This window comes from Bidens hawaiensis, unplaced genomic scaffold, assembly GCF_021521415.1.
Source record: "Bidens hawaiensis isolate Kalapana, Puna unplaced genomic scaffold, B.hawaiensis_p1.1 tig00014404_1, whole genome shotgun sequence".
NCBI classification, from domain to species: Eukaryota; Viridiplantae; Streptophyta; class Magnoliopsida; order Asterales; family Asteraceae; genus Bidens; species Bidens hawaiensis.
Genome location: NW_027492246.1, coordinates 260,070 through 280,011, shown reverse-complemented (window position 1 = coordinate 280,011; position 19,942 = coordinate 260,070). Strand labels below are relative to the sequence as shown.

Here is a 19,942-nt window from a genome sequence, read left to right as displayed (position 1 = left end):
AGATCGAGTTGAACATGCTTTCAAATGTTTAGATCCAACATTTGAAAGGTTATTGGGGAGGTATATTACGCGAGGGGGCGCTTCGTTGGTTCCGCGACATGAAATACCAAATCTGACCAGATGAAGCTGCCATGCAAATACAGAAAAGTAAATAATATTAAGCAATATGTATCAAACCGAAAGAACCGAATTAACAAACGTAAAACCACTTAACCTAAATCCATTGAACAATGAGCTACTGATGATATCATATTATCATTTAACCTACAAATGAGATGAAGATGAGTGAGAACATAAATAAATAAAAAGTTAACAGAAGTAGTGCGGTTTGATAAAACTAATGTATGGGATTATAAGAAGTTGGTAAACCTTGTCTTTCTTCTGGTGTTACTTTGAAACAAAAGCCAGAAGAAGACTGGATCGTGACGGCGTATCATAGGAAGACGGCGTCGGTTGGAGATGAAATGAATTGTAAACGATCATGGAGGATACTAATTTATAGAAAGTAATTAGGGGCGGCTGTCTAGGGTTTACAAATATTTATTAATTAAATGGCAAATATTTGTAAGAATCAGAGTGTTTTGCGGCTGTGTCTAGGGTTTGCACCAATACTCCAAAGCAAATGGGTTGAAAAAGATTCTTTTACTTTTTTTTATTAAATGACAAATATTTGTATGATTCAGATATGATGGGCTTGGGTTGTTAAAATTTCATTATTTTTATTTTTATAACTTTTATTTATTAATTTAAAAAGAATGGGATGAAAAAAGGTTAACAGTTTTCAAATTATGAACATTGTTATGCAATGTAATACTTAAGGAGGTTAGATTGAATTCAGAGAAGAGTAATTCGGTGTAGGGAGTAATGCGGCGAATTAGATGACCTTTCGGCCTAACTCTGATGCCCAAAGGTTCATTTCCGTTTAAGTATTTAGGACTTCCCATCGGTTCCAACATGAACTTAGTATCAAACTAGGTATCGGTCATAGAAACGTTTGAAGATAAATTGTCCAATTGGGAAGCTAAAACGCTCTTGGTTGGTGGACCGTTAACATTACTCAAATCGGTTTTGAGTAGTTTGCCATTATAATATATGTTTCCGTTTATATAGCCCGGTTAAATATATTAAACGATTTGGAGAAGTTAAGAAGATGATTTTGTTGACGATTAATTGGGTCGTGTGGGAAGGTGATTGGTCCTTCGGCATCGGGTGGCTAGGGGATAGGATCTTTGAAGGCTATGAACCGTGGTCTTATCTCTAATGGTGGTGGGGATTGGAAAATGAGCATAACAGTCTTTGGGGGTAATGTGACAAAAGCATGCAATTCACATAACTCCAAGATCATGTGGACTCGTGTGTCGTCGATTGTGATTAAACTAGACTTTTCTGAGTTCAACTTGGGATTCCAAAATTATATAAAAGGGGTTATTTGTATTAATGGCAAAAAACATTCGTTTTTGGGTGGATATATGTTTGGATTGCTCCTGTTCTTATTGTTAAAAATAAGGATTGCATGGTGGCCGGTTTCCTAGGTCAATCGGTGGCATGGTTGTATGGGATTGGGCGTGGGCGAGGTTACCCCAAACATCATATGGAATTGCTTAACTCGATGAATGCCATGGGTTACTAGGCAGGTAAATATAACAAATGTGGAAGATGAATGGTTGTGGACAACCGCGTGCCTAGTACGAGTTATTTTGGGTGCCTGGGTCCGAGGAATTAATGCTGGATAAATAGCTTGGTGATGACAATCAAAGACAATATGAATGGCTTAATCGGGTTGGAAAGTATATCTTGAAAGAATTTAAACCCGTATGGCTCTACAAAGAGAATATTCAAGCAAACACAACCTTATGCCCCTATCATTTGGAGATCCGTGAAACAACTGAACACCTCTTAATTACATACTCTACGGTGGATTTGATATGGTATAAATAGCTTCACGGTGTAAGCATCCACCTGTTTTTGCCTTTTCAATTAGTGACATTTGGAGTTTCAAAACCATATCAGCTGGAGTAGCTTTGCAAAGGAAGTTGATCGAAGCCATTTACCATATCACAACTTGGAGTGCGTGTAAAGCAAGAAACAAAATATCTTTAATAACACGAGTATCGGCCGAACAAGATAGTTGAAAAATTAAGATACTAAGCTTCCTTTGGGTAGTCTTAAGATTGAAGAAATTTGGATTAATTGGTGTAAATTTGACGTGCCATATTTGTAAGTTGTATGTCTTTTTATTGTGTTGTTGGTTCTGTGACTAGTCACTTACTAGTCCTCATTTCAATTAAGTTTTGCCATCAAATTAAATGATCAAATTTAATTCTCTTTGTGATTGATATTAATATATGATGGAGGATCAAAAACGAAAACTTAGAAAGGAGATACACTATTGCGTAGAAAATGCCGGTCTTGTTTGCTGTTACCTGAATGACAACTTAGAAATTGCTTATAATCTCAGTAGGAGCACATTTCAAAGGACGCACATGTATGTGTGATGATGCAAAAATGAGTCAAGAAGTGAAATAATAACCAATTCCGCAAACTTATTTTGTTTATCTGGAATTCCAATATATGTGATTAAATTTAATATGTATGTTGTGGACTTATAAAAATGAACATTTTGAGGATGTGTCAAAGAAACAACTGGTCTTATCTTCAAACTCTAAAAAACTTTGTTCCGAAAGATGAACAAGAGGTTGTCTCATCTTTTTCTTCTGCTAATTTGGTTAATAAGAATGAGGTCAATTATGCCCTTGAAAGGTATCAGGCCCATTTGCCCTTCTCCCTGCATAAGTAGCCCGTTTGACTTCAAAAGTCAAACTGTATCTGTTCTTGATCTGTAACATATTGTTTTCTTGATTTGGTGCAGATATGGTGCAAATTTAATGGACAACTACTAATCTGTAATGACCAAAAAACTTGGCGTACGAAAATATAACAATAAGCAACTTAAATGCATTGTAGCCTGTTTGACTTCAAAAGTCAAATATAATATATTTGGTTGTTTTTGCTCAAAAACATTCAAAAGACGAGCATTGGAGATGCTCTTAGACTTGTAAATCCAAAGTATTAACTTTGTGTCATGTCTTGTTAACAGGTCGTGCCAGAAACTACCGGCTCAACTCAAACGGCGCGTTTGGTTCACGAAACTTTTTTTTCGTATAGAAATTAGAAGCTATTAAAGGAATTGAAATTTGAAGGAATTGCGTTTAAAACTAGAAATTGCCCAAAGATTCGGAATATAACTGAACCGAAGTCCATTAAAAGAATACAAATTTGTAATGAATTCGAGTGACAAAACAGCCATAAAAGAATTGAAATGTATCACAAGTTCACAACCACCACCACCTACCGGTCGTGCGCACCACCACTGTCATACCACACCTATGCCCCTGATTGTCAGTCGCCACCTCCACCATCGCCACCCCAAACACTATCAGGCACAGGGGGTGGAGGCGGTGAGGTTGCACATAATAACTAAATATTATTCTACAGATTGATTACGTTTAAGTTTCCATGTTTTAATTAGATTAAATTCTTAGATTTGTGTCACAGTTTCCATTCAGGAAGATATATTTCTTGTTTTTGCTCAAATTATTGTGATAATAGATCAATTCTAAGACAAAAATGTGATAATAGATCAATTCTAGATCAATTATTTCTTGTTTTTTGCTCAAATTATTGTGATAATAGATCAATTCTAATATCATTTTAGAACCATAATGTAAAATGAATGGACTGGTTTCTTTGAACTGCCTTTATCACATCTTTAATTTTAAGACAAAAATGTCACAAGTAGGTGGAAAAATCTAGTAAGTACAAATTGCCAAGACTCAAAGACTTTAGACGTGTAATTTGGGCAAAATAATTTATACACATAATTGATGAAATTACAATGTTTTCAACCGGGATAGGATAATAATATTATTTTAAATTGGTTTCAAATACATTAAGGTAGCGTTTGGTATGTAAGAATAATAGTGGGAATGAAATGATTCATTACATGGGAATGGAAAAAGTGGTGTTTGGTTGCTCAATGGAATGGAATCATCCATTACACATGTAATCCCATTCCATCAAAACCATTCCTTCTCACCCCCCTTCTTTTTTTTCATTCCATTCCTTCTTCACCCTACTTCCTCAACATCACCGCCACCACCACCTAACAACGACCACCACCACTATCATTGCTGCCACCACCACCCGACCACCACCGTCGTCGTTGCCACCACCTTCGTCACCACCATCATCGTTGCCACCACCTTCGTCACCACCATTGCCACCGCCGTCGCCGTCACCATCGCCACCACCTGACCGCCACCACCGCCACCCACCACCGTTGCCACCGACACCACTATTTTCGTCGCCGGAGCTACCACCATCGCCATTGCGGTTTTTTTTTTGTAAAAATAAATATTTTTTTGATAGGAGTGTTTTTATTATTTTTGTTTCATTCCTACAATTTTTTTTGATACCAAACAACATCTTACTATACTATTAAAAAGCAATATAAGATTTCCATATGGCATTCAACTAGACTTCCAACTCATCAATTTTCCATTTATATAATTTTCACATGTTAATTTGAACATAAATTTTAAACATTAACTCCTAAGTTGAGGAAATTTTCAAAATAAATTGTGATAATCATCATTTATTGAGTAATAAAGACAATTAATTGTTTTTATTGTTATTTTTTAAAATTTTGAGATTTTGTTATTTTATTTTTTTTTGGATTTTGAGAAATTATTTATGAACGTTTGGACTGGATGTTTGGATTGAAATGGTGGTTTAAGTCACGAGGTTTGGATTAGATTGTAGTTTTATTAAACGCACATTTTAATAAAAATTATAATTACATCTCATTGTTATATTCATATTTTTTAGCATTTTTTATATTGCGTACTTAAATGTTTTATAATTTCAATAAAAATAGTTTTTATAACACACAACTTATGTTGCAACATCTACCTGTTTACGCTTCATAGTTTACAACATATGACTTTAGTAGATGATGAAGTTTTAACTAATATGTCTTTTTTGTTTCATGGTACAAGTTATAAATATGTGACATAACTTAGAATTATGTTTTAAATTGTTATTTTTGTCTATTTGTCTTTGTATGTTGGGTTCTTTTAATTAAAATAATAATGTGATACCTTATAATAATAATAATGTTAGATTATCTGACGTTTACAATTCGTTAAAATGTATATGACACATACACGCGCGCGCACACACACATACACACACTTATATATATATATGTATATATATATAAAGTTTTATATATTTTCCGTCCGTGTGTAACTCGGGATATAACATAGTAAAGTAATAATTGATTTCATTCTCATAGGTTAATCAAACAAGACAAAGGAATGGTAATGATTCATTTCATTCCCTTGTTCAATATTCCATTTCTTCTCCCATTCCATTCCCCCTTTAATCCTTTATTCCATTACCTCAAACCAAACATACCCTAAAGGAGTCAAACTATATATAGTAACCGATTTACTAGACACTATAATCAAAATAAAATAGCAAAGACTTGAATATTAACTTCAAAGGACAACCGATTTTAATACAATCTGCTGCAACAGGAAGCCTGCTATATATGGCCCGAACAAGTTATTACATAATGTTATGTCTAATCCTTCGATGTTTGCAAGCATTTCAAGAAAACTTTGAGTTAGCATTCTGATTAGCACCCCGCTGGGCGCAAGAGACAGAGGCCAGCCGGGGCGGGACGACGTGGTCCCGTTGCCCGACCGAGAGGAGTTCCAGATCCCCCATAGCCCGTGGTGCGCCCACCACGGGTCATAGGTACGATGGGGACGAGATCCCGATCACTCCCGATACGGTTCGGGAGTCGATCATGGGGGACGGTCGCCTAATCCCTCATATCTTTCTCCAATTCGCTCCTTGTCGGAGGAACATACTTCGTATCGCCGCTTCATAGCGATGCAGCTGCTCCGACATCGGACGATCGACTGGGTACTGCTCCGTGCAGTAGACTAGGAGAGGACCGTCCGGGCGATGTTGAGCGATCGGTGGGTCCAGGTCCTCACGTGTGACTCGGTATAGCACGTTGAGCTCACACGTGAGTTCTTTTCTACATTCTGACACGTGCCCACCGATTTCTCCAAGCCCCACGCAGTGTCGTTTGCCCTTGGCCGGCAGATATTTGAGATGTCTGTACCTCAGTTTGCCGTGGCCACCGGCTACTACACCGCGGAGGAGGTGCTGACCCCAGCGTTCCTTACGAGCGTCCGGGGTTATACTCTTCGGGCACAGATTGACCGAGAGTTTTGGCTGACTGAGGCCCAGTTGGGCAAGTTTTTGGCCACGATAGCGGACGGCGCCCACTCGAGCACCATTGTTGAGTCATCAATTCGGGACCCCGTCCACCGATACCTTCACCGCATTGTTGCTTGCTCTATGGTGGGCCGTCATTCGGGCCACGAGAAATGCAGCAACATTGATCTTTTTTCATTGCTATCGATGATCACGGGCCGGGAGGCCAATATAGCGACATTGCTTCTTACGTCGTTCTCCTAGAGCCGTGGTTGGCAGGGCCGGTCAGCCCAGTTAGCTATGGGGCCGTACATCACTCGTATTGCAGAGCGCCTCGGGGTATTTGATCGTTACCCGCTAGAGTATTTTACCCGAGGGCCTGCTACGACACCGTACGCATTGGAGGACGCCCGGAAGGCCGGGATATGCGAGCTACACGATCCACCTACGCTCGTCCTGGTCCGACAGGATCCTCAGGCACCACCACCTCTTAGGACAGATACGGTTGTCGCGCTTCAAATGGGTATTCCGACTCATCGACAGCCCGTCTATGTCCCGCACATCATGAGACCACAGCAGCAGCATCCTCTCCGCCAGCCACAGCAGCCGCATCAGCCAATCACACTCGAGAGCATACAACAGCAGCAGGTGGAGATGCGGGCCCACATGGCTCGCCAGGACGAGTATTTTCGCATTTTGTTTACTCATCTGCATGTACCGATCCCAGCATCCTTACAGCCATATCAGAGCGCTGGAGATCAGGCGGAGGCATCTGGCTCGGGTCAGGCAGCTGATCAGCCTTACCCCGCGGGAGGCGAGTAGATGGCAGCAGACGCCGGTTATCGTTTTTGGTTGTTTTCCATTTATTTTGTTTTTATTCATATGGTCCATATAATATTATATTGTATTTGGGAAAACATGTATGGGTAACCGGTTGGGTAACACTTGTATATATATCTTGTGATGTTTGTCTGCTGTATTTAATCTGTATATTTGTATATATTTGTATATTTGTTTGTGTTGATTTTGGAACTTTGTGGGTGTGTTCACTATAAACCCTCACGAGACCTCACTCGTCCACCCGGGCTACCGGGGGGTTTAAAGGGCTTGTTGCATACACTAAATGCAATCGTGATTCCTACGAAAGTGAGTTAGGTTTTTTTTATTATTTTTAATTGGTTAACAAATTTTTTTATGAAACTGAATAACTCGGCTCGGTAATGTTTTTATAATATAATAATTTTAACTATCGAAAGACCTAAATCGTTATACTTGTGAGTGGTTGCTTATACATGTCTCGAGATTTGTGCAGATATGGTTAGTCGGTATTGGTCAGTAGTGGAGACGTGTGTCACGAGTACGTTGAGAGTTGTGGGCCGCGTTTAGCATTGCATTATCATTATTATAAGGTGATTTCGGTTTCATAAACTATTTTGTGATTTTTATATTTTTAGTTTTTCTTTAGAAATGTAATTTTATATTTTGCTTAAGCCTGTCACATTTATGCCCCGAGTTTTAAATTGTTAAGCAGTCAATTTCAACCTCGTCCCTTAAATGTTCGTAATTGTTTTAAAATTTTAACATTAAGGACACTGTCAACCTCAAGTGTGGAGATGGGGGGAATTGAAAATTTTAGCTCAATAATACCTCGAAAAGTATTCAGAAACCTAAGTTATTAACCGTTAGTTATTGCTATTAATGCCAAGTTAGAGGTCTTTGGTCATGGTTGGTTTTTCAGCTTCTCGATAGTTTTCCCGACAAATGTTTTTAAAATGAGAAGTTGAAAATGGAATCGTTTAAGCGGGGATAACGAGTCAAGGGGATGAGTATACATGTTTCATATCGGCAGCCTTTATTTCCAAACATATTGTGAGATTAACCCTTATACTTAATACACATACTATATAATTAGAACTTGCTTGTCACATGCTTTTCGAGATCTTAATACCGGTATGTTTTACAGAATTAGAACTTGCTTGTCACATGCTTTTCGAGATCTTAATACCACCACTGTATGGATATTAGGACTTTAGAAAACCCGTTCCGTACATATTTCCTCACTAAATAAATTCCTTACCCGACATTATCCCCTAGGAGCCTGTTTGGTCCATATTCCTTTTTCATTTGCTAAACTGAACATTACATACCATTTCAGCCTTGGCCTTTATTTTATTTTTACCCGTGTGATGAAATCCAGTTCGTTATCGAGTTGTACATATTTTGAGTTGTACTTTGTCAGACGAGTTGTAAAGTTCAGAGTTGTAAATATCAGTTATTGATAGTAAAAAAAAATCATCAAAAAGACAAAAAGAAGTTATCAGTTTAGTATTCCAGTTGTTTTTAGTAGTTGAGTATGTAAACAACAGTTGATTGTGAGTCTGTATATTGGTTTGTTTAACTGGGTTTCATCCACCTGAGTCACTAAATAAGCCTAATCCGCACCCAAACCTAAGCCTCAGCAAAACCTTAGTCTGAGTCTTTATGAAACTGGTGGTTAATGGGTGGAGATAAGACTGACCTGCAAGCGTATTAAGTTGTAACTCATATTAGGTATTTTGAGGGCAGAGACATATACTAGCACATCTTTTGCTAGTCCAGATATTAAACCGAGAGGAGTGTTGTTAGTGTGAGGGGTGTGAACATGTATGCCCTAACCGGAAACAAAGTACACTTGTCTGGGCGATTCTAGGGTTTTATTGTAGCATTAACTTTATTTGTGGATTGTCAATCTAGAAAGTGTCAGTCTGGCAAACTAGGTATGACCTTAAACCTTACTAGTATTAATGGTGATAATTGATTGACCTATGATGGCGGTTGATGTCTACTTTAGAGTTTTGCTTGAGGGCAAACAAAAGATAAGTGTGTGAATGTGATGTTCGGTTTAATTGTACATATATTAATGTGTTAACATACTCGTTTTAATCGTTTAGTTTAGGAACTTTGGTACTTCATACGTGTTTATTGTGTTTCAGGTCACATGTACTTAATGTGCTTAATTTGGACATGTACGAGCACGAAATGAAGACCCGGGATGTCTAGCACGAGAATCGAGACATTAATATGGACTTGCTGAGTGAAGTGACCCATTGCGTAGCGCGATGGGTGTTGAAGGTGGGGCACCGCGCTACGCGATGCCCTGTAATTATTGACTGCGTTGACTTTTGGTCCATCGTGTAGCGCGATGGACCAGGACAGGAGACCATCGCGCTACGCAATGGTCCCCAGAATCGTGAAAGTTAGGGTTTTGATTTTATATTTCGTTTTGACGACCCTAGACGCGATTATTCAGTTCCAGGCAGTTTCTAGAGCAGCAAGAGGAGAAAACCTTCATTCCTATTCATCTCAAGGCCATAGATATGATCCATATCATCCGTATCGAAGCCCGAGAGATGCCGAGACGCGGCTAGATCCTTCAAGTCATACCCGGGATGTATAGTTTGTAATCTTTCAGTTTATTTCTCATGTACTAGAACAACTAATTGCACTTATCTTGATGTTAATCTATGAGTATTGATGATTAGTATGTCCGTACAATCAGTCGGTTTAAGTTTTTGTCCATCAGAACGATTAGTTTGTCGAGTGCTATAATAATTGCTCGTATGATTGTTTTGACCTGTTAATTATGAGAAAGCATACGTTTGCCCTTAGTTGAGTCACACTGGCAGGGACCGTTTGATAACCAGTGCCGTGTGTTAGCGAGCGTGGATACCTAAGGTTTAACCGGTTAGTCAGTCTGTAATTGACACAAGATAGTTTATCTGTTAAGTTGCATGAGTTTGCTGTTTGGTTGCTTACTTGAATTACCGGGTCTGATTTGCTTTGTTTAATTGATTGAATACTTGATTAATTGTTCGTTTATTATAAAACCCAAATCCATTGGCTAGTGTGATCAGCACTATTAACTAAATTACTTCATAAATTTAGGAATTGATTTCACTTCACGCTGACCACATACTTCTCGTGGTTCGACACCCTACTTACTCTGACTAGCTTAAGGTGATTAGGATACTGATTTACTTGTTTTTGACTAGATAGCGACAATCTAACATCACCCCGTATTACGAGGGTTGTTTTACATTTTTCGATTTTTAATACTTATTTTCTTTATTGTAAGAAAGTTAATAATATACTTAAGGTTTGATGATGAAAGGGTTTAATAAATACATGATACGTTATAGCCTGTTTAAAAGCTATATGGATTTGGTGACTCATGACCCGCTTATTTTTTTACTTTAAAATTGTTTCTTAATTATAAATAATATCTTTTTAAAAAAATCAGTTATTAATTTTTAATATATCCCTATTTTATAGGATTTTCATATCAAATATTTGATAAGATTAATTTTTAATTTATTAAGATGTTATAATCCGTTTAATAGCTATCTAAGTTTGGTGAGACTCATACTCGTGAATTCATGTCAAATGCATAAGAAGCCTCATTTTAGAAATAAAACAATCTGGTGACTTTAGAGAATTTAAGGAACAACAAAAAAGCTTTTAAAGGTTTCATTTATATATATTATAGATTATATAGATATGTTTTAATTATTGTGTTCATAGAATAATTCTAATATCATTTTTAAAATCTTAATTTATCATGTAGACCGTCTATGCCACATAACCTATTATTATTCCAATGTGTGGACTAGTTTCTTTGGACTACGTACCTTATCACGTATTTTTAGGAAAAAATGTCACAAGGTGGAAAAGTCTTCTAGTAAGTACAAATTGCCAAGAGTTAACCCATTGGATGGGTAATTTGGGATTAAAAAAAAAACTAATACACGTAACTGATGAAATTAGATCTTTTTAAGATTCAAATACAATTTACGGTCAAACAATAACAAATGTGAGACTTGTCTCTTCAAATTTTGTATATAAATCTAGCAATGTGTGTTCATGTTACAGATTTAAAAAAATAAAGAAAAGATCACACTTTGATATAACACAATGACAAATAAGATTTGCCAAAAGTTTCTGCATCTTATTTTGTTTATTTTCTCATTTCTCTTGCTATGGACAAAAACTACAAGTTCAACTTCCATTAGCCACCGACTCGTACAAGCAACTGCTCGTTATAAGTGTATCGATAATGAGAGAGATGCCCTTCTTGATTTCAAAGCCCACCTTCAGGATCCTAATGGAAATCTCAGTACATGGACAATTGAAAAGGAAGAAGACTATGAGTGTTGTAAATGGAATGGAGTTACATGCAACAACCGAACAGGTCATGTCACAGAGCTTAATCTTTCCTCATATAGTCTTGGAGGTAAGATTAGCCATTCTTTGGTCAACTTAAGCTACTTAATTTATCTTAACCTCTCCTATAATTATTTTAGTGGAGTCATTCCCCCAGAACTAGGAAGCCTACCATACTTGCAATATCTTTCACTTGGAAACCTTACAAGTTGTATAGTTGACAACATAGATTGGTTGTCCCATATGTCTGATTTGATCCACCTCAATATGGATGACATTTCTCTGGCCAAAGCAAATAGCTGGGTAAATGTGATTCTAGGTCTTCAAAATCTATCATATTTAAGTTTATCTAGATGTGACCTCTCACAGGTTATGCATCCATATTCTTCTTCATTTCTCAACTCTTCTACATCATCTATTGATACACTTTATCTCAACGATAACAATCTCAACTCATCCATGTATCATTGGTTGTGGCCATTAACTAGCAATAAGCTTCGTTATCTTGATCTCTCTAAAAACATGTTAGATGGTAAATCTTTTGGTTATCTTTGTAGTTTGACAAATTTAGATTTTAGTTACAACTCTGTTGTTGCTAATTTACCCGATTTCCTCAATAACAACTGGTCTGGATGCACGTCAGTTGCATTACAAACTTTGCATGCTTCATACAGTCGGTTCACAGGAGTTCCTTCCGAAGCTGACATGCCAAACCTTTCTTACGTATATGATATTGGTTTGAGCTCGTGCAACCTAGGGCCTCTCTTCCCTAGATGGATTCAAAGTTTAAAAAAACTTACCAGGCTTAATATTGCAAAGAATGGGATTTCAGACACAATACCTGTGGAGTTTTGGAACATTTGGCCTTCTCAATTAACAAACTTGAATCTCTCAGCCAACAACATTAGTGGGGAGGTACATGATTTAGTATCCAATTTTTCTCCTTATTTGGTCTCAACAATAGATTTGAGTTCTAACAACTTTTATGGTCACATAGCAAAGGTTCCATCTACTTTAGCATCTTTAGATCTTTCAAGAAACAAATTCCATGGAGGAATATCCTTTCTATGCCAAATTTCGTATGAGTTTTTAACAGATATAGACCTCTCGCGTAACTCATTTTCTGGAAAACTTCCAGACTGTTTGTGGAATTTTGAAAAACTTAAAGTTCTCAATCTAGGATCCAACAATCTGTCTGGAAAGCTACCTGCCTCTGTTTATTCTTTTATTAGCCTCGAGGTATTGTCTTTATACAACAACAACCTCTTCGGAGAATTGCCTTCGTCATTAAAAAGTTGCACCATGCTCACATTTTTAGATTTAGGGGCCAACAAGTTTACTGGTAATGTTCCTCTTTGGATAGGGGAAAGCCTATCAAGGTTGTATGTTCTTAGCCTAACATCAAACAAACTCCTTGGACACATCCCTTTACAATTATGTCAACTTGCAAATCTTCAAATCCTAGACCTTTCAATGAACAATCTTAATGGAACCATACCCTCATGCTTGAATAATCTTACTACCATGGTTCAAGAAGGAGGCTTATATACACAAAATATACATGGAGTTTCAAATCCAGTTCCTGGTCGTCGATTGGTTACGTCCTCTTTATCATATTCCGCCCTATCCCCTTCCCACGTGGTGCAATCCTCCCCCGTGGTCATTTACATTGACCATGCAATGATCCATTGGCAAGGAAATATGCAAGAATTTACCACAAATCTAGGACTTTTGAAGCTCATTGATCTATCAAGAAACAATCTAACAGGACATATCCCTTATGAAGTAACCAATCTCCACGGATTAATTTCATTGAACTTGTCAAACAATGCTCTATATGGGAAGATTCCATGGAAAATTGGTGAGATGGGAAAACTTCTTGCTTTGGATTTATCAAGAAACAATCTTTCAGGAGAGATACCATCAAGCATGTCTAGGATGAATTCAATAGATTATCTAGACTTGTCATATAATAATTTGTCAGGGAGAATTCCAACTAGTACTCAGCTCCAGTCCTTTGAACCTTCAAAATATACAGGAAATGCAAAACTATGTGGACTGCCATTGACCAAATATTGTCCCGGAGATGAAAGCTCAGAAGTGCCACCTGTGATCGATGAAAAGGAAGATGATGGGAAAGAGATGGATGACCTTCAAAAGTGGTTTTATATAGGCAGCGCCACTGGTTTCCCCATGGGATTTTGGATAGTGTGTGGCAGTTTATTTCTCAACCGTCGTGCAAGACATGCTTTTTTTAACTTTAAGGAAAGCTTGCAAGACATGGTTTATTTAAAGGTGGTTGTGTTTGTTTCAAAATTGAAAAGGTTTGCATGTAAGTAGTTGTATGTTGTCTCTAGTATTTATATTGTGTTGTACTACTTATTTGTGTTAATATTTAAGGATATAAGTGCAGTAGCTATGAAAGATGTAATGTTTGTCTTGTATTTGGACTTGGTTTTGTGAATAAAGTTGCCACCAACACCATGGGTGGCCATTCCCTGCCTTGTGTTAAATAGAATAATCTAAGTTAAAATAATTGTAGAGCCCATTTCGTTGTTATAAGTATTTTGTATTTGTTAGCTAATTATCGTTTGTATGCTTTGCTTTCGTGTTTTTGGTTAAATGTATGTTTGGGCCAAAGGCCACAATGTAATCAAAACGCACTTGGGCCCAAATGATAATAAAGATAGCATGGCATGCTTCCTACTCTAAATAGAGAAGCATGCCCATGCAAACTAAGTTTTTTTGAAAAACCTTTCTCTCCTTTTCTACCTTATCCATCCAACAAATCTCCACTTACTATATTTAGTAAATAACACAAACACACTACAAGATCCGAGATTTAGCTTGGTTGTAGATGATTTCCGATAACCTACAACTTAGATTGATCAAAGAACAAGTTGTCGATCCGTTCTAGGGACCTACAGTTGGTATCAGAGCTTTCGCCTCTACCAGTTGAGGTTCTTAGTTCACAACCTTGGATCTTGGTCTTGTTTTTGTGTTTGTCGAAGTGTTTAGGTGTACTACGGGTTACTCTTGTTGTTTGAAGCTTCATACTTGGTAAAAAGAGTGTTTGTGTGAAGAAACGTGTGTTAACAGCTTGTTTGTCGATTCTGTTGTGCTAGACATACGATCGCAACCGCATCTGATTTGCAATTGCATTCTAACACAATCACATTTGTATTCCAAATCGCAATCGCATCCTTTGACCAAATCGCAATCGCATTTGCCCCAGAATCGCAAAATCCCCATAATCGTTACAAAAGACAAAAGACCTTTGAGTAAATCCTTACAAAAACATGCATATATTAACTACAAGATGTCATTCAGACCCATATTAACTTTATGCAAAAACATTAAGGATGCCTCAAACAAATTAGCATCTCTACAAACATCAAAGCCATGTGTATGAACAAAATGAAATGTGATTCAATTCACGCCAAGTCTATCCATTTTCACACAGATATTTCATTGAGCACCTTGTATGCACGTAAATTAAACACATTGAAACTATGTGATGGGAAAATGAAACCCTCAGTTATAAATTTAGTATCTTCACAAACATCAATTCCAGTGTATAAATAAACAATGTGAAATACGAATCGATTCAGCCCAAGTTTAGCAGTTTTCACGCAGGCATTTCTTCGAGCACCTTGTGTGCATAAATTAAACACACTGAAGCAAAGTGAGACCTGATTAAGTTCAGCCCCATATATAATCATAAATTTTAAATAATAAGAGCTTTAAGGGTCCACCAACTAATAACCTCAACACATTAGAATATGATTAGGCTGTAGAGATCATGAAAAATAAATTTAAATACTTTTTTTCTTTTTTTAATTTCCCAAAATTTTTCTCTGATTTTACTTTTCAGTTATGGTACGAAAGGAGACATCTATGTATAAAGTCTTGAGTTTTTAATTTTTTTTTTTAGAATGGCTACTTTCTTGTATTTAGGATACTTGAAGGGCCCCGATGCCCTACTCAGACTATGTTGTCTTAACCGGGCCCACGCTGGCTTCAGAGTTTGACTTGAGCGTTCTCCCAGGAAACCGGTGGGACGAAACCAGGGTGGGCACAAGATTCGAACTGACAACCTTTGCACAAGACCTAGCTCAAGTCCATCATTACCAATATCCACCCAAATATGACACAAGTGCGATTCAAACTTGAGTCTCCATTAGAGAACCCAAGCCTCCTACCACTAGGCCACAAGTGAGGGATGTCTTAAGTTTTTACTAATATATCCTTTTTTAATTGTTAATTATATTTAAAGAAATATAACAGTTAAAACACGATTTCAAACGTGTCATAAACGTGTCGACACATTTATAACAACTACCACCTGCTAGTAACCCACCGTTGCCGGTTGCACCACGTACCGCCCTTAAGGTGCCGGCGGCAGGGTGTCAATGCAAGAGTGGACGAGATGGTAAGGCTGCGTGTAAAACTACTTTTTGTTCTTTGAAATGTCTCACTTTTTTTTAAGACAAAAATGTCACAAGCAGGTGGAAAAAATCTAGTACGTACAAATTGACAAGACTTTTGAACGTGCAACTTGGGACAGGCTATACGATTTACACACCTTAAACACTTAAAAATTAGCATTGAAGACAACCAATTTTAACAAAAAAACTAATCTTATTTATCATATAGACCGTCAATACCACATAATAAACTATTATTATTCCAATGAATGGACTAGTTTCTTTGGACTACGTACTTTTATCACATAAGGTGGAAAAATCTTCAAATAAGTACAAATTGCCAAAACTTAACCCATTGGATGGGTAATTTGGGATTAAAAAAAAAAACTAGTACACGTAATTGATGAAATTAGATCTTTTTAAGATTCAAATTAGGGGTGTTCGTCGAATCGAATAACGAATTTTCAAGTTAAATCGAATCGAATAATCCGAATAATTGTTTTTTTCCGGTATTCGTATTCGATTAAAAGTTGAACTATTCGATTCTTATTCGTATTCATATTATATGCCCTATTCGAAATTCGATTCGAATTCGTATTTGAAATTCGAATTCGAATAAATTCGATTTTAATTCGAATGAATAAATACAATCTAACTCAAGTTTATCTATGCCAAAAATTTGAAAACCATAATCATAATTGCAAAAGAAACATATAAATTTAAAGTAGCTACAATATCATATGATAATAAATTCAAAACTAAACTATAAATAGTATAAATTCAAAATATTCAAAACGATAATTAAATAACATCCACATTAGTATAAACTAGGAAATAATAATATGGCATATTGAGTTTAATAATTTGTAATGGACATTTATTATTTATGTGACACAAATAAAAAAATATTATATATATATATACATATATGTATATATAATTTGAATTCGAATTTCGAATCGAATCGAATAATAAATCATAAATTCGTATTCGATTCGTATTCGATTAATATACTCGAATATGAATCGAATCGAATTCGAATTTTTTAAAACCGAATTCGAATCTTTATAATCGAATTCAAATCGAATCGAATTTCGAATGTTTCGAATGCGAATCCAAATCTGAACACCCCTAATTCAAATACAATTTTACGGGTCAAACATAACAAATGTGAGACTTGCCTCTTCAAATTTTGTATATAAATCTGGCAATATGTGTTGATGTTATAGATTTAAAAAAAGAAAGAAAAGATCACACTTTGATATAACACAATGACAAATAAGATTTTCCAAAAGTTTCTGCATCTTATTTTGTTTATTTTCTCATTTCTCTTACTACGGATAAAAACTACAAGTTCAACTTCCGTTAGCCACCGACTCGTACAAGCAGCTGCTCGTTATAAGTGTATCGATAATGAGAGAGATGCCCTTCTTGATTTCAAAGCTCACCTTCAAGATCCTAATGGAAATCTCAGTACGTGGACAACTGAAAAGGAAGAATACTATGAGTGTTGTAAATGGAATGGAGTTACATGCAACAACCGAACAGGTCATGTCACAGAGCTTGATCTTTCCTCATATAGTCTTGGAGGTAAGATTAGCCCTTCTTTGGTCAACTTAAGCTACTTAAGTTATCTTGACCTCTCCTATAATTATTTTAGTGGAGTCATTCCCCCAGAACTAGGAAACCTACCATACTTGCAATATCTTTCACTTGGAAACCTTACAAGTTGTATAGTTGACAACATAGATTGGTTGTCCCATATGTCTAATTTGACCCTCCTCGATATGGATGGTATTTCTCTGGCCAAAGCAAATAATTGGTAAATGTGATTCTAGGTCTTAAAAAACTATCAGTTTTAAGTTTATCAGGATGTAACCTCTCGCAGGTTATGCATCCATATTCTTCCACATTTGTCAACTCTTCATCATCTATTAATAACCTTTATCTTGATGATAACAATCTCAACTCATCAATGTATCATTGGTTGTTGCCATTAACTAGCAATAAGCTTCGTTATCTTGATCTCTCTAAAAACATGTTAGATGGTAAATCTTTTGGTTATCTTTGTAGTTTGACAAATTTAGATTTTAGTTACAACTCTGCTGTTGTTATTTTACCTGATTTCCTCAACAACTGGTCTGGATGCACATCAGTTGCATTACAAACTTTGCATGCTTCATACAGTCGGTTCACAGGAATTCCTTCCGAAGCTGACATGCCAAACCTTTCTTATGCATATGATATTGGTTTGAGCTCGTGCAACCTAGGGCTTCTCTTCCCTAAATGGATTCAAAGTTTAAAAAAACTTACCAGGCTTAATATTGCAAAGAATGGGATTTCAGATACAATACCTGTGGAGTTTTGGAACATTTGGCCTTCTCAATTCAGCCAACAACATTAGTGGGGAGACACATGATTTAGTATCCAATTTTTCTCCTTTTTTGGTCTCAACAATAGATTTGAGTTCTAACAACTTTTATGGTCACATAGCAAAGGTTCCATCTACTTTAGCATCTTTAGATCTTTCAAGAAACAAATTCCATGGAGGAATATCCTTTCTATGCCAAATTTCGTATGAGTTTTTAACATATATAGACCTCTCGCATAACTCATTTTCTGGAAAACTTCCAGACTGTTTGTGGCATTTCGAAAAACATAAAGTTCTCAATCTAGGATCCAACAATCTGTCTGGAAAGCTACCTACCTCTGTTTATTCTTTTATTAGCCTCGAGGTATTGTCTTTATACAACAACAACCTCTTTGGAGAATTGCCTTTGTCATTAAAAAGTTGCACCATGCTCACATTTTTAGATTTAGGGGCCAATGGTAATGTTCCTCTATCCGGAAAGCCTATCAAGGCTGTATGTTCTTAGCCTAACATCAAACAAACTCCTTGGACACATCCCTTTACAATTATGTCAACTTGCAAATCTTCAAATCCTAGACCTTTCAATGAACAATCTTAATGGAACCATACCCTCATGCTTGAATAATCTTACTACCATGGTTCAAGAAGGAGGCTTATATACACAAAATATACATGGAGTTTCAAATCCAGTTCCTGGTCGTCGATTGTTTACGTCCTCTGTATCATATTCCTCCCTATCCCCTTCCTCCGTGGTGCAATCCTCCCCCGTGGTCATTTACATTGACCATGCAATGATCCATTGGCAAGGAAATATGCAATAATTTAGCACAAATCTAGGACTTTTAAAGCTCATTGATCTATCAAGAAATAATCTAACAGGACATATCCCTTATGAAGTAACCAACCTCCATGGATTTATTGCAATGAGCTTGTCAAACAATGCTCTAGATAGGAAGATTCCTTGGAAAATTGGTGAGATGGGAAAACTTCTTCCTTTGGATTTATCAAAAAACAATCTTTCAGGAGAGATACCATCATGCATGTCTAGGATAAATTCAATAGATTATCTAGACTTGTCATATAATAATTTGTTAGGGAGAATTCCAACTAGTACTCAGCTCCAGTCCTTTGAACCTTCAAAATATACAGGAAATGCAAAACTATGTGGACTGCCATTGACCAAATATTGTCCCGGAGATGAAAGTTCAGAAATACCACCCGTGGTAGGTGAACGTGAGGATGGCGGGAAAGACTTAGATGACCTTCAGAAATGGTTTTATATAGGCGGTGCCTCTGGTTTCCCTATCGGATTTTGGATAGTTTGTGGCACTTTACTTCTTAACCGTCATGCGAGACACACTTTTTATCACTTTATGGATACCTTGCAAGACATGGTTTATGTAGAGGTGCTGGTGTTCTTTGCAAAATTGCGAAGGTTTGCTTTTGAATAGTTATCGGTTCTCTAGTGTTTAAGTTGTTTTGAACTACTTTTTCGTGTTAACATGTAAAGACGCAAGTGTACTAGCTATGAAAGATGTAATGTGTGTGTGTGTCTTGTATTGGGCTTGTGTTTTGTGAATAAAGTTGCCACCAACACCATGGGTGGCCATTTTCCCGCCTTGTGTCAAATAGAAAAATTCCATATTTTCAA

General features: G+C 36.7%; 1 protein-coding gene and 1 pseudogene across 1 annotated transcript; both read left to right on the top strand.

The window, feature by feature from the left end:
- Window positions 1-11,244: 11,244 nt before the first annotated feature.
- LOC143546588 (receptor-like protein EIX2) lies at window positions 11,245-13,943 on the top strand. The gene is made up of 2 exons (XM_077038229.1): window positions 11,245-11,563; window positions 11,651-13,943. Exons 1-2 carry the CDS (start codon window positions 11,245-11,247, stop codon window positions 13,831-13,833), a joined length of 2,502 nt encoding a protein of 833 aa, XP_076894344.1. The 3' UTR covers window positions 13,834-13,943.
- A 3,248-nt stretch (window positions 13,944-17,191) lies between these two features.
- LOC143546587 (receptor-like protein EIX2) lies at window positions 17,192-19,742 on the top strand (annotated as a pseudogene).
- The last annotated feature ends 200 nt before the right edge of the window (window positions 19,743-19,942 follow it).

Coding starts and splice junctions, on each gene's coding strand:
- LOC143546588 (XM_077038229.1), top strand. CDS start 11,245: ATGACAAATAAGATTTGCCAAAAGTTTCTGCATCTTATTTTGTTTATT. Junction 11,564..11,650: donor TTCCTCATATAGTCTTGGAG/GTAAGATTAGCC, acceptor TCATTCCCCCAG/AACTAGGAAGCCTACCATAC.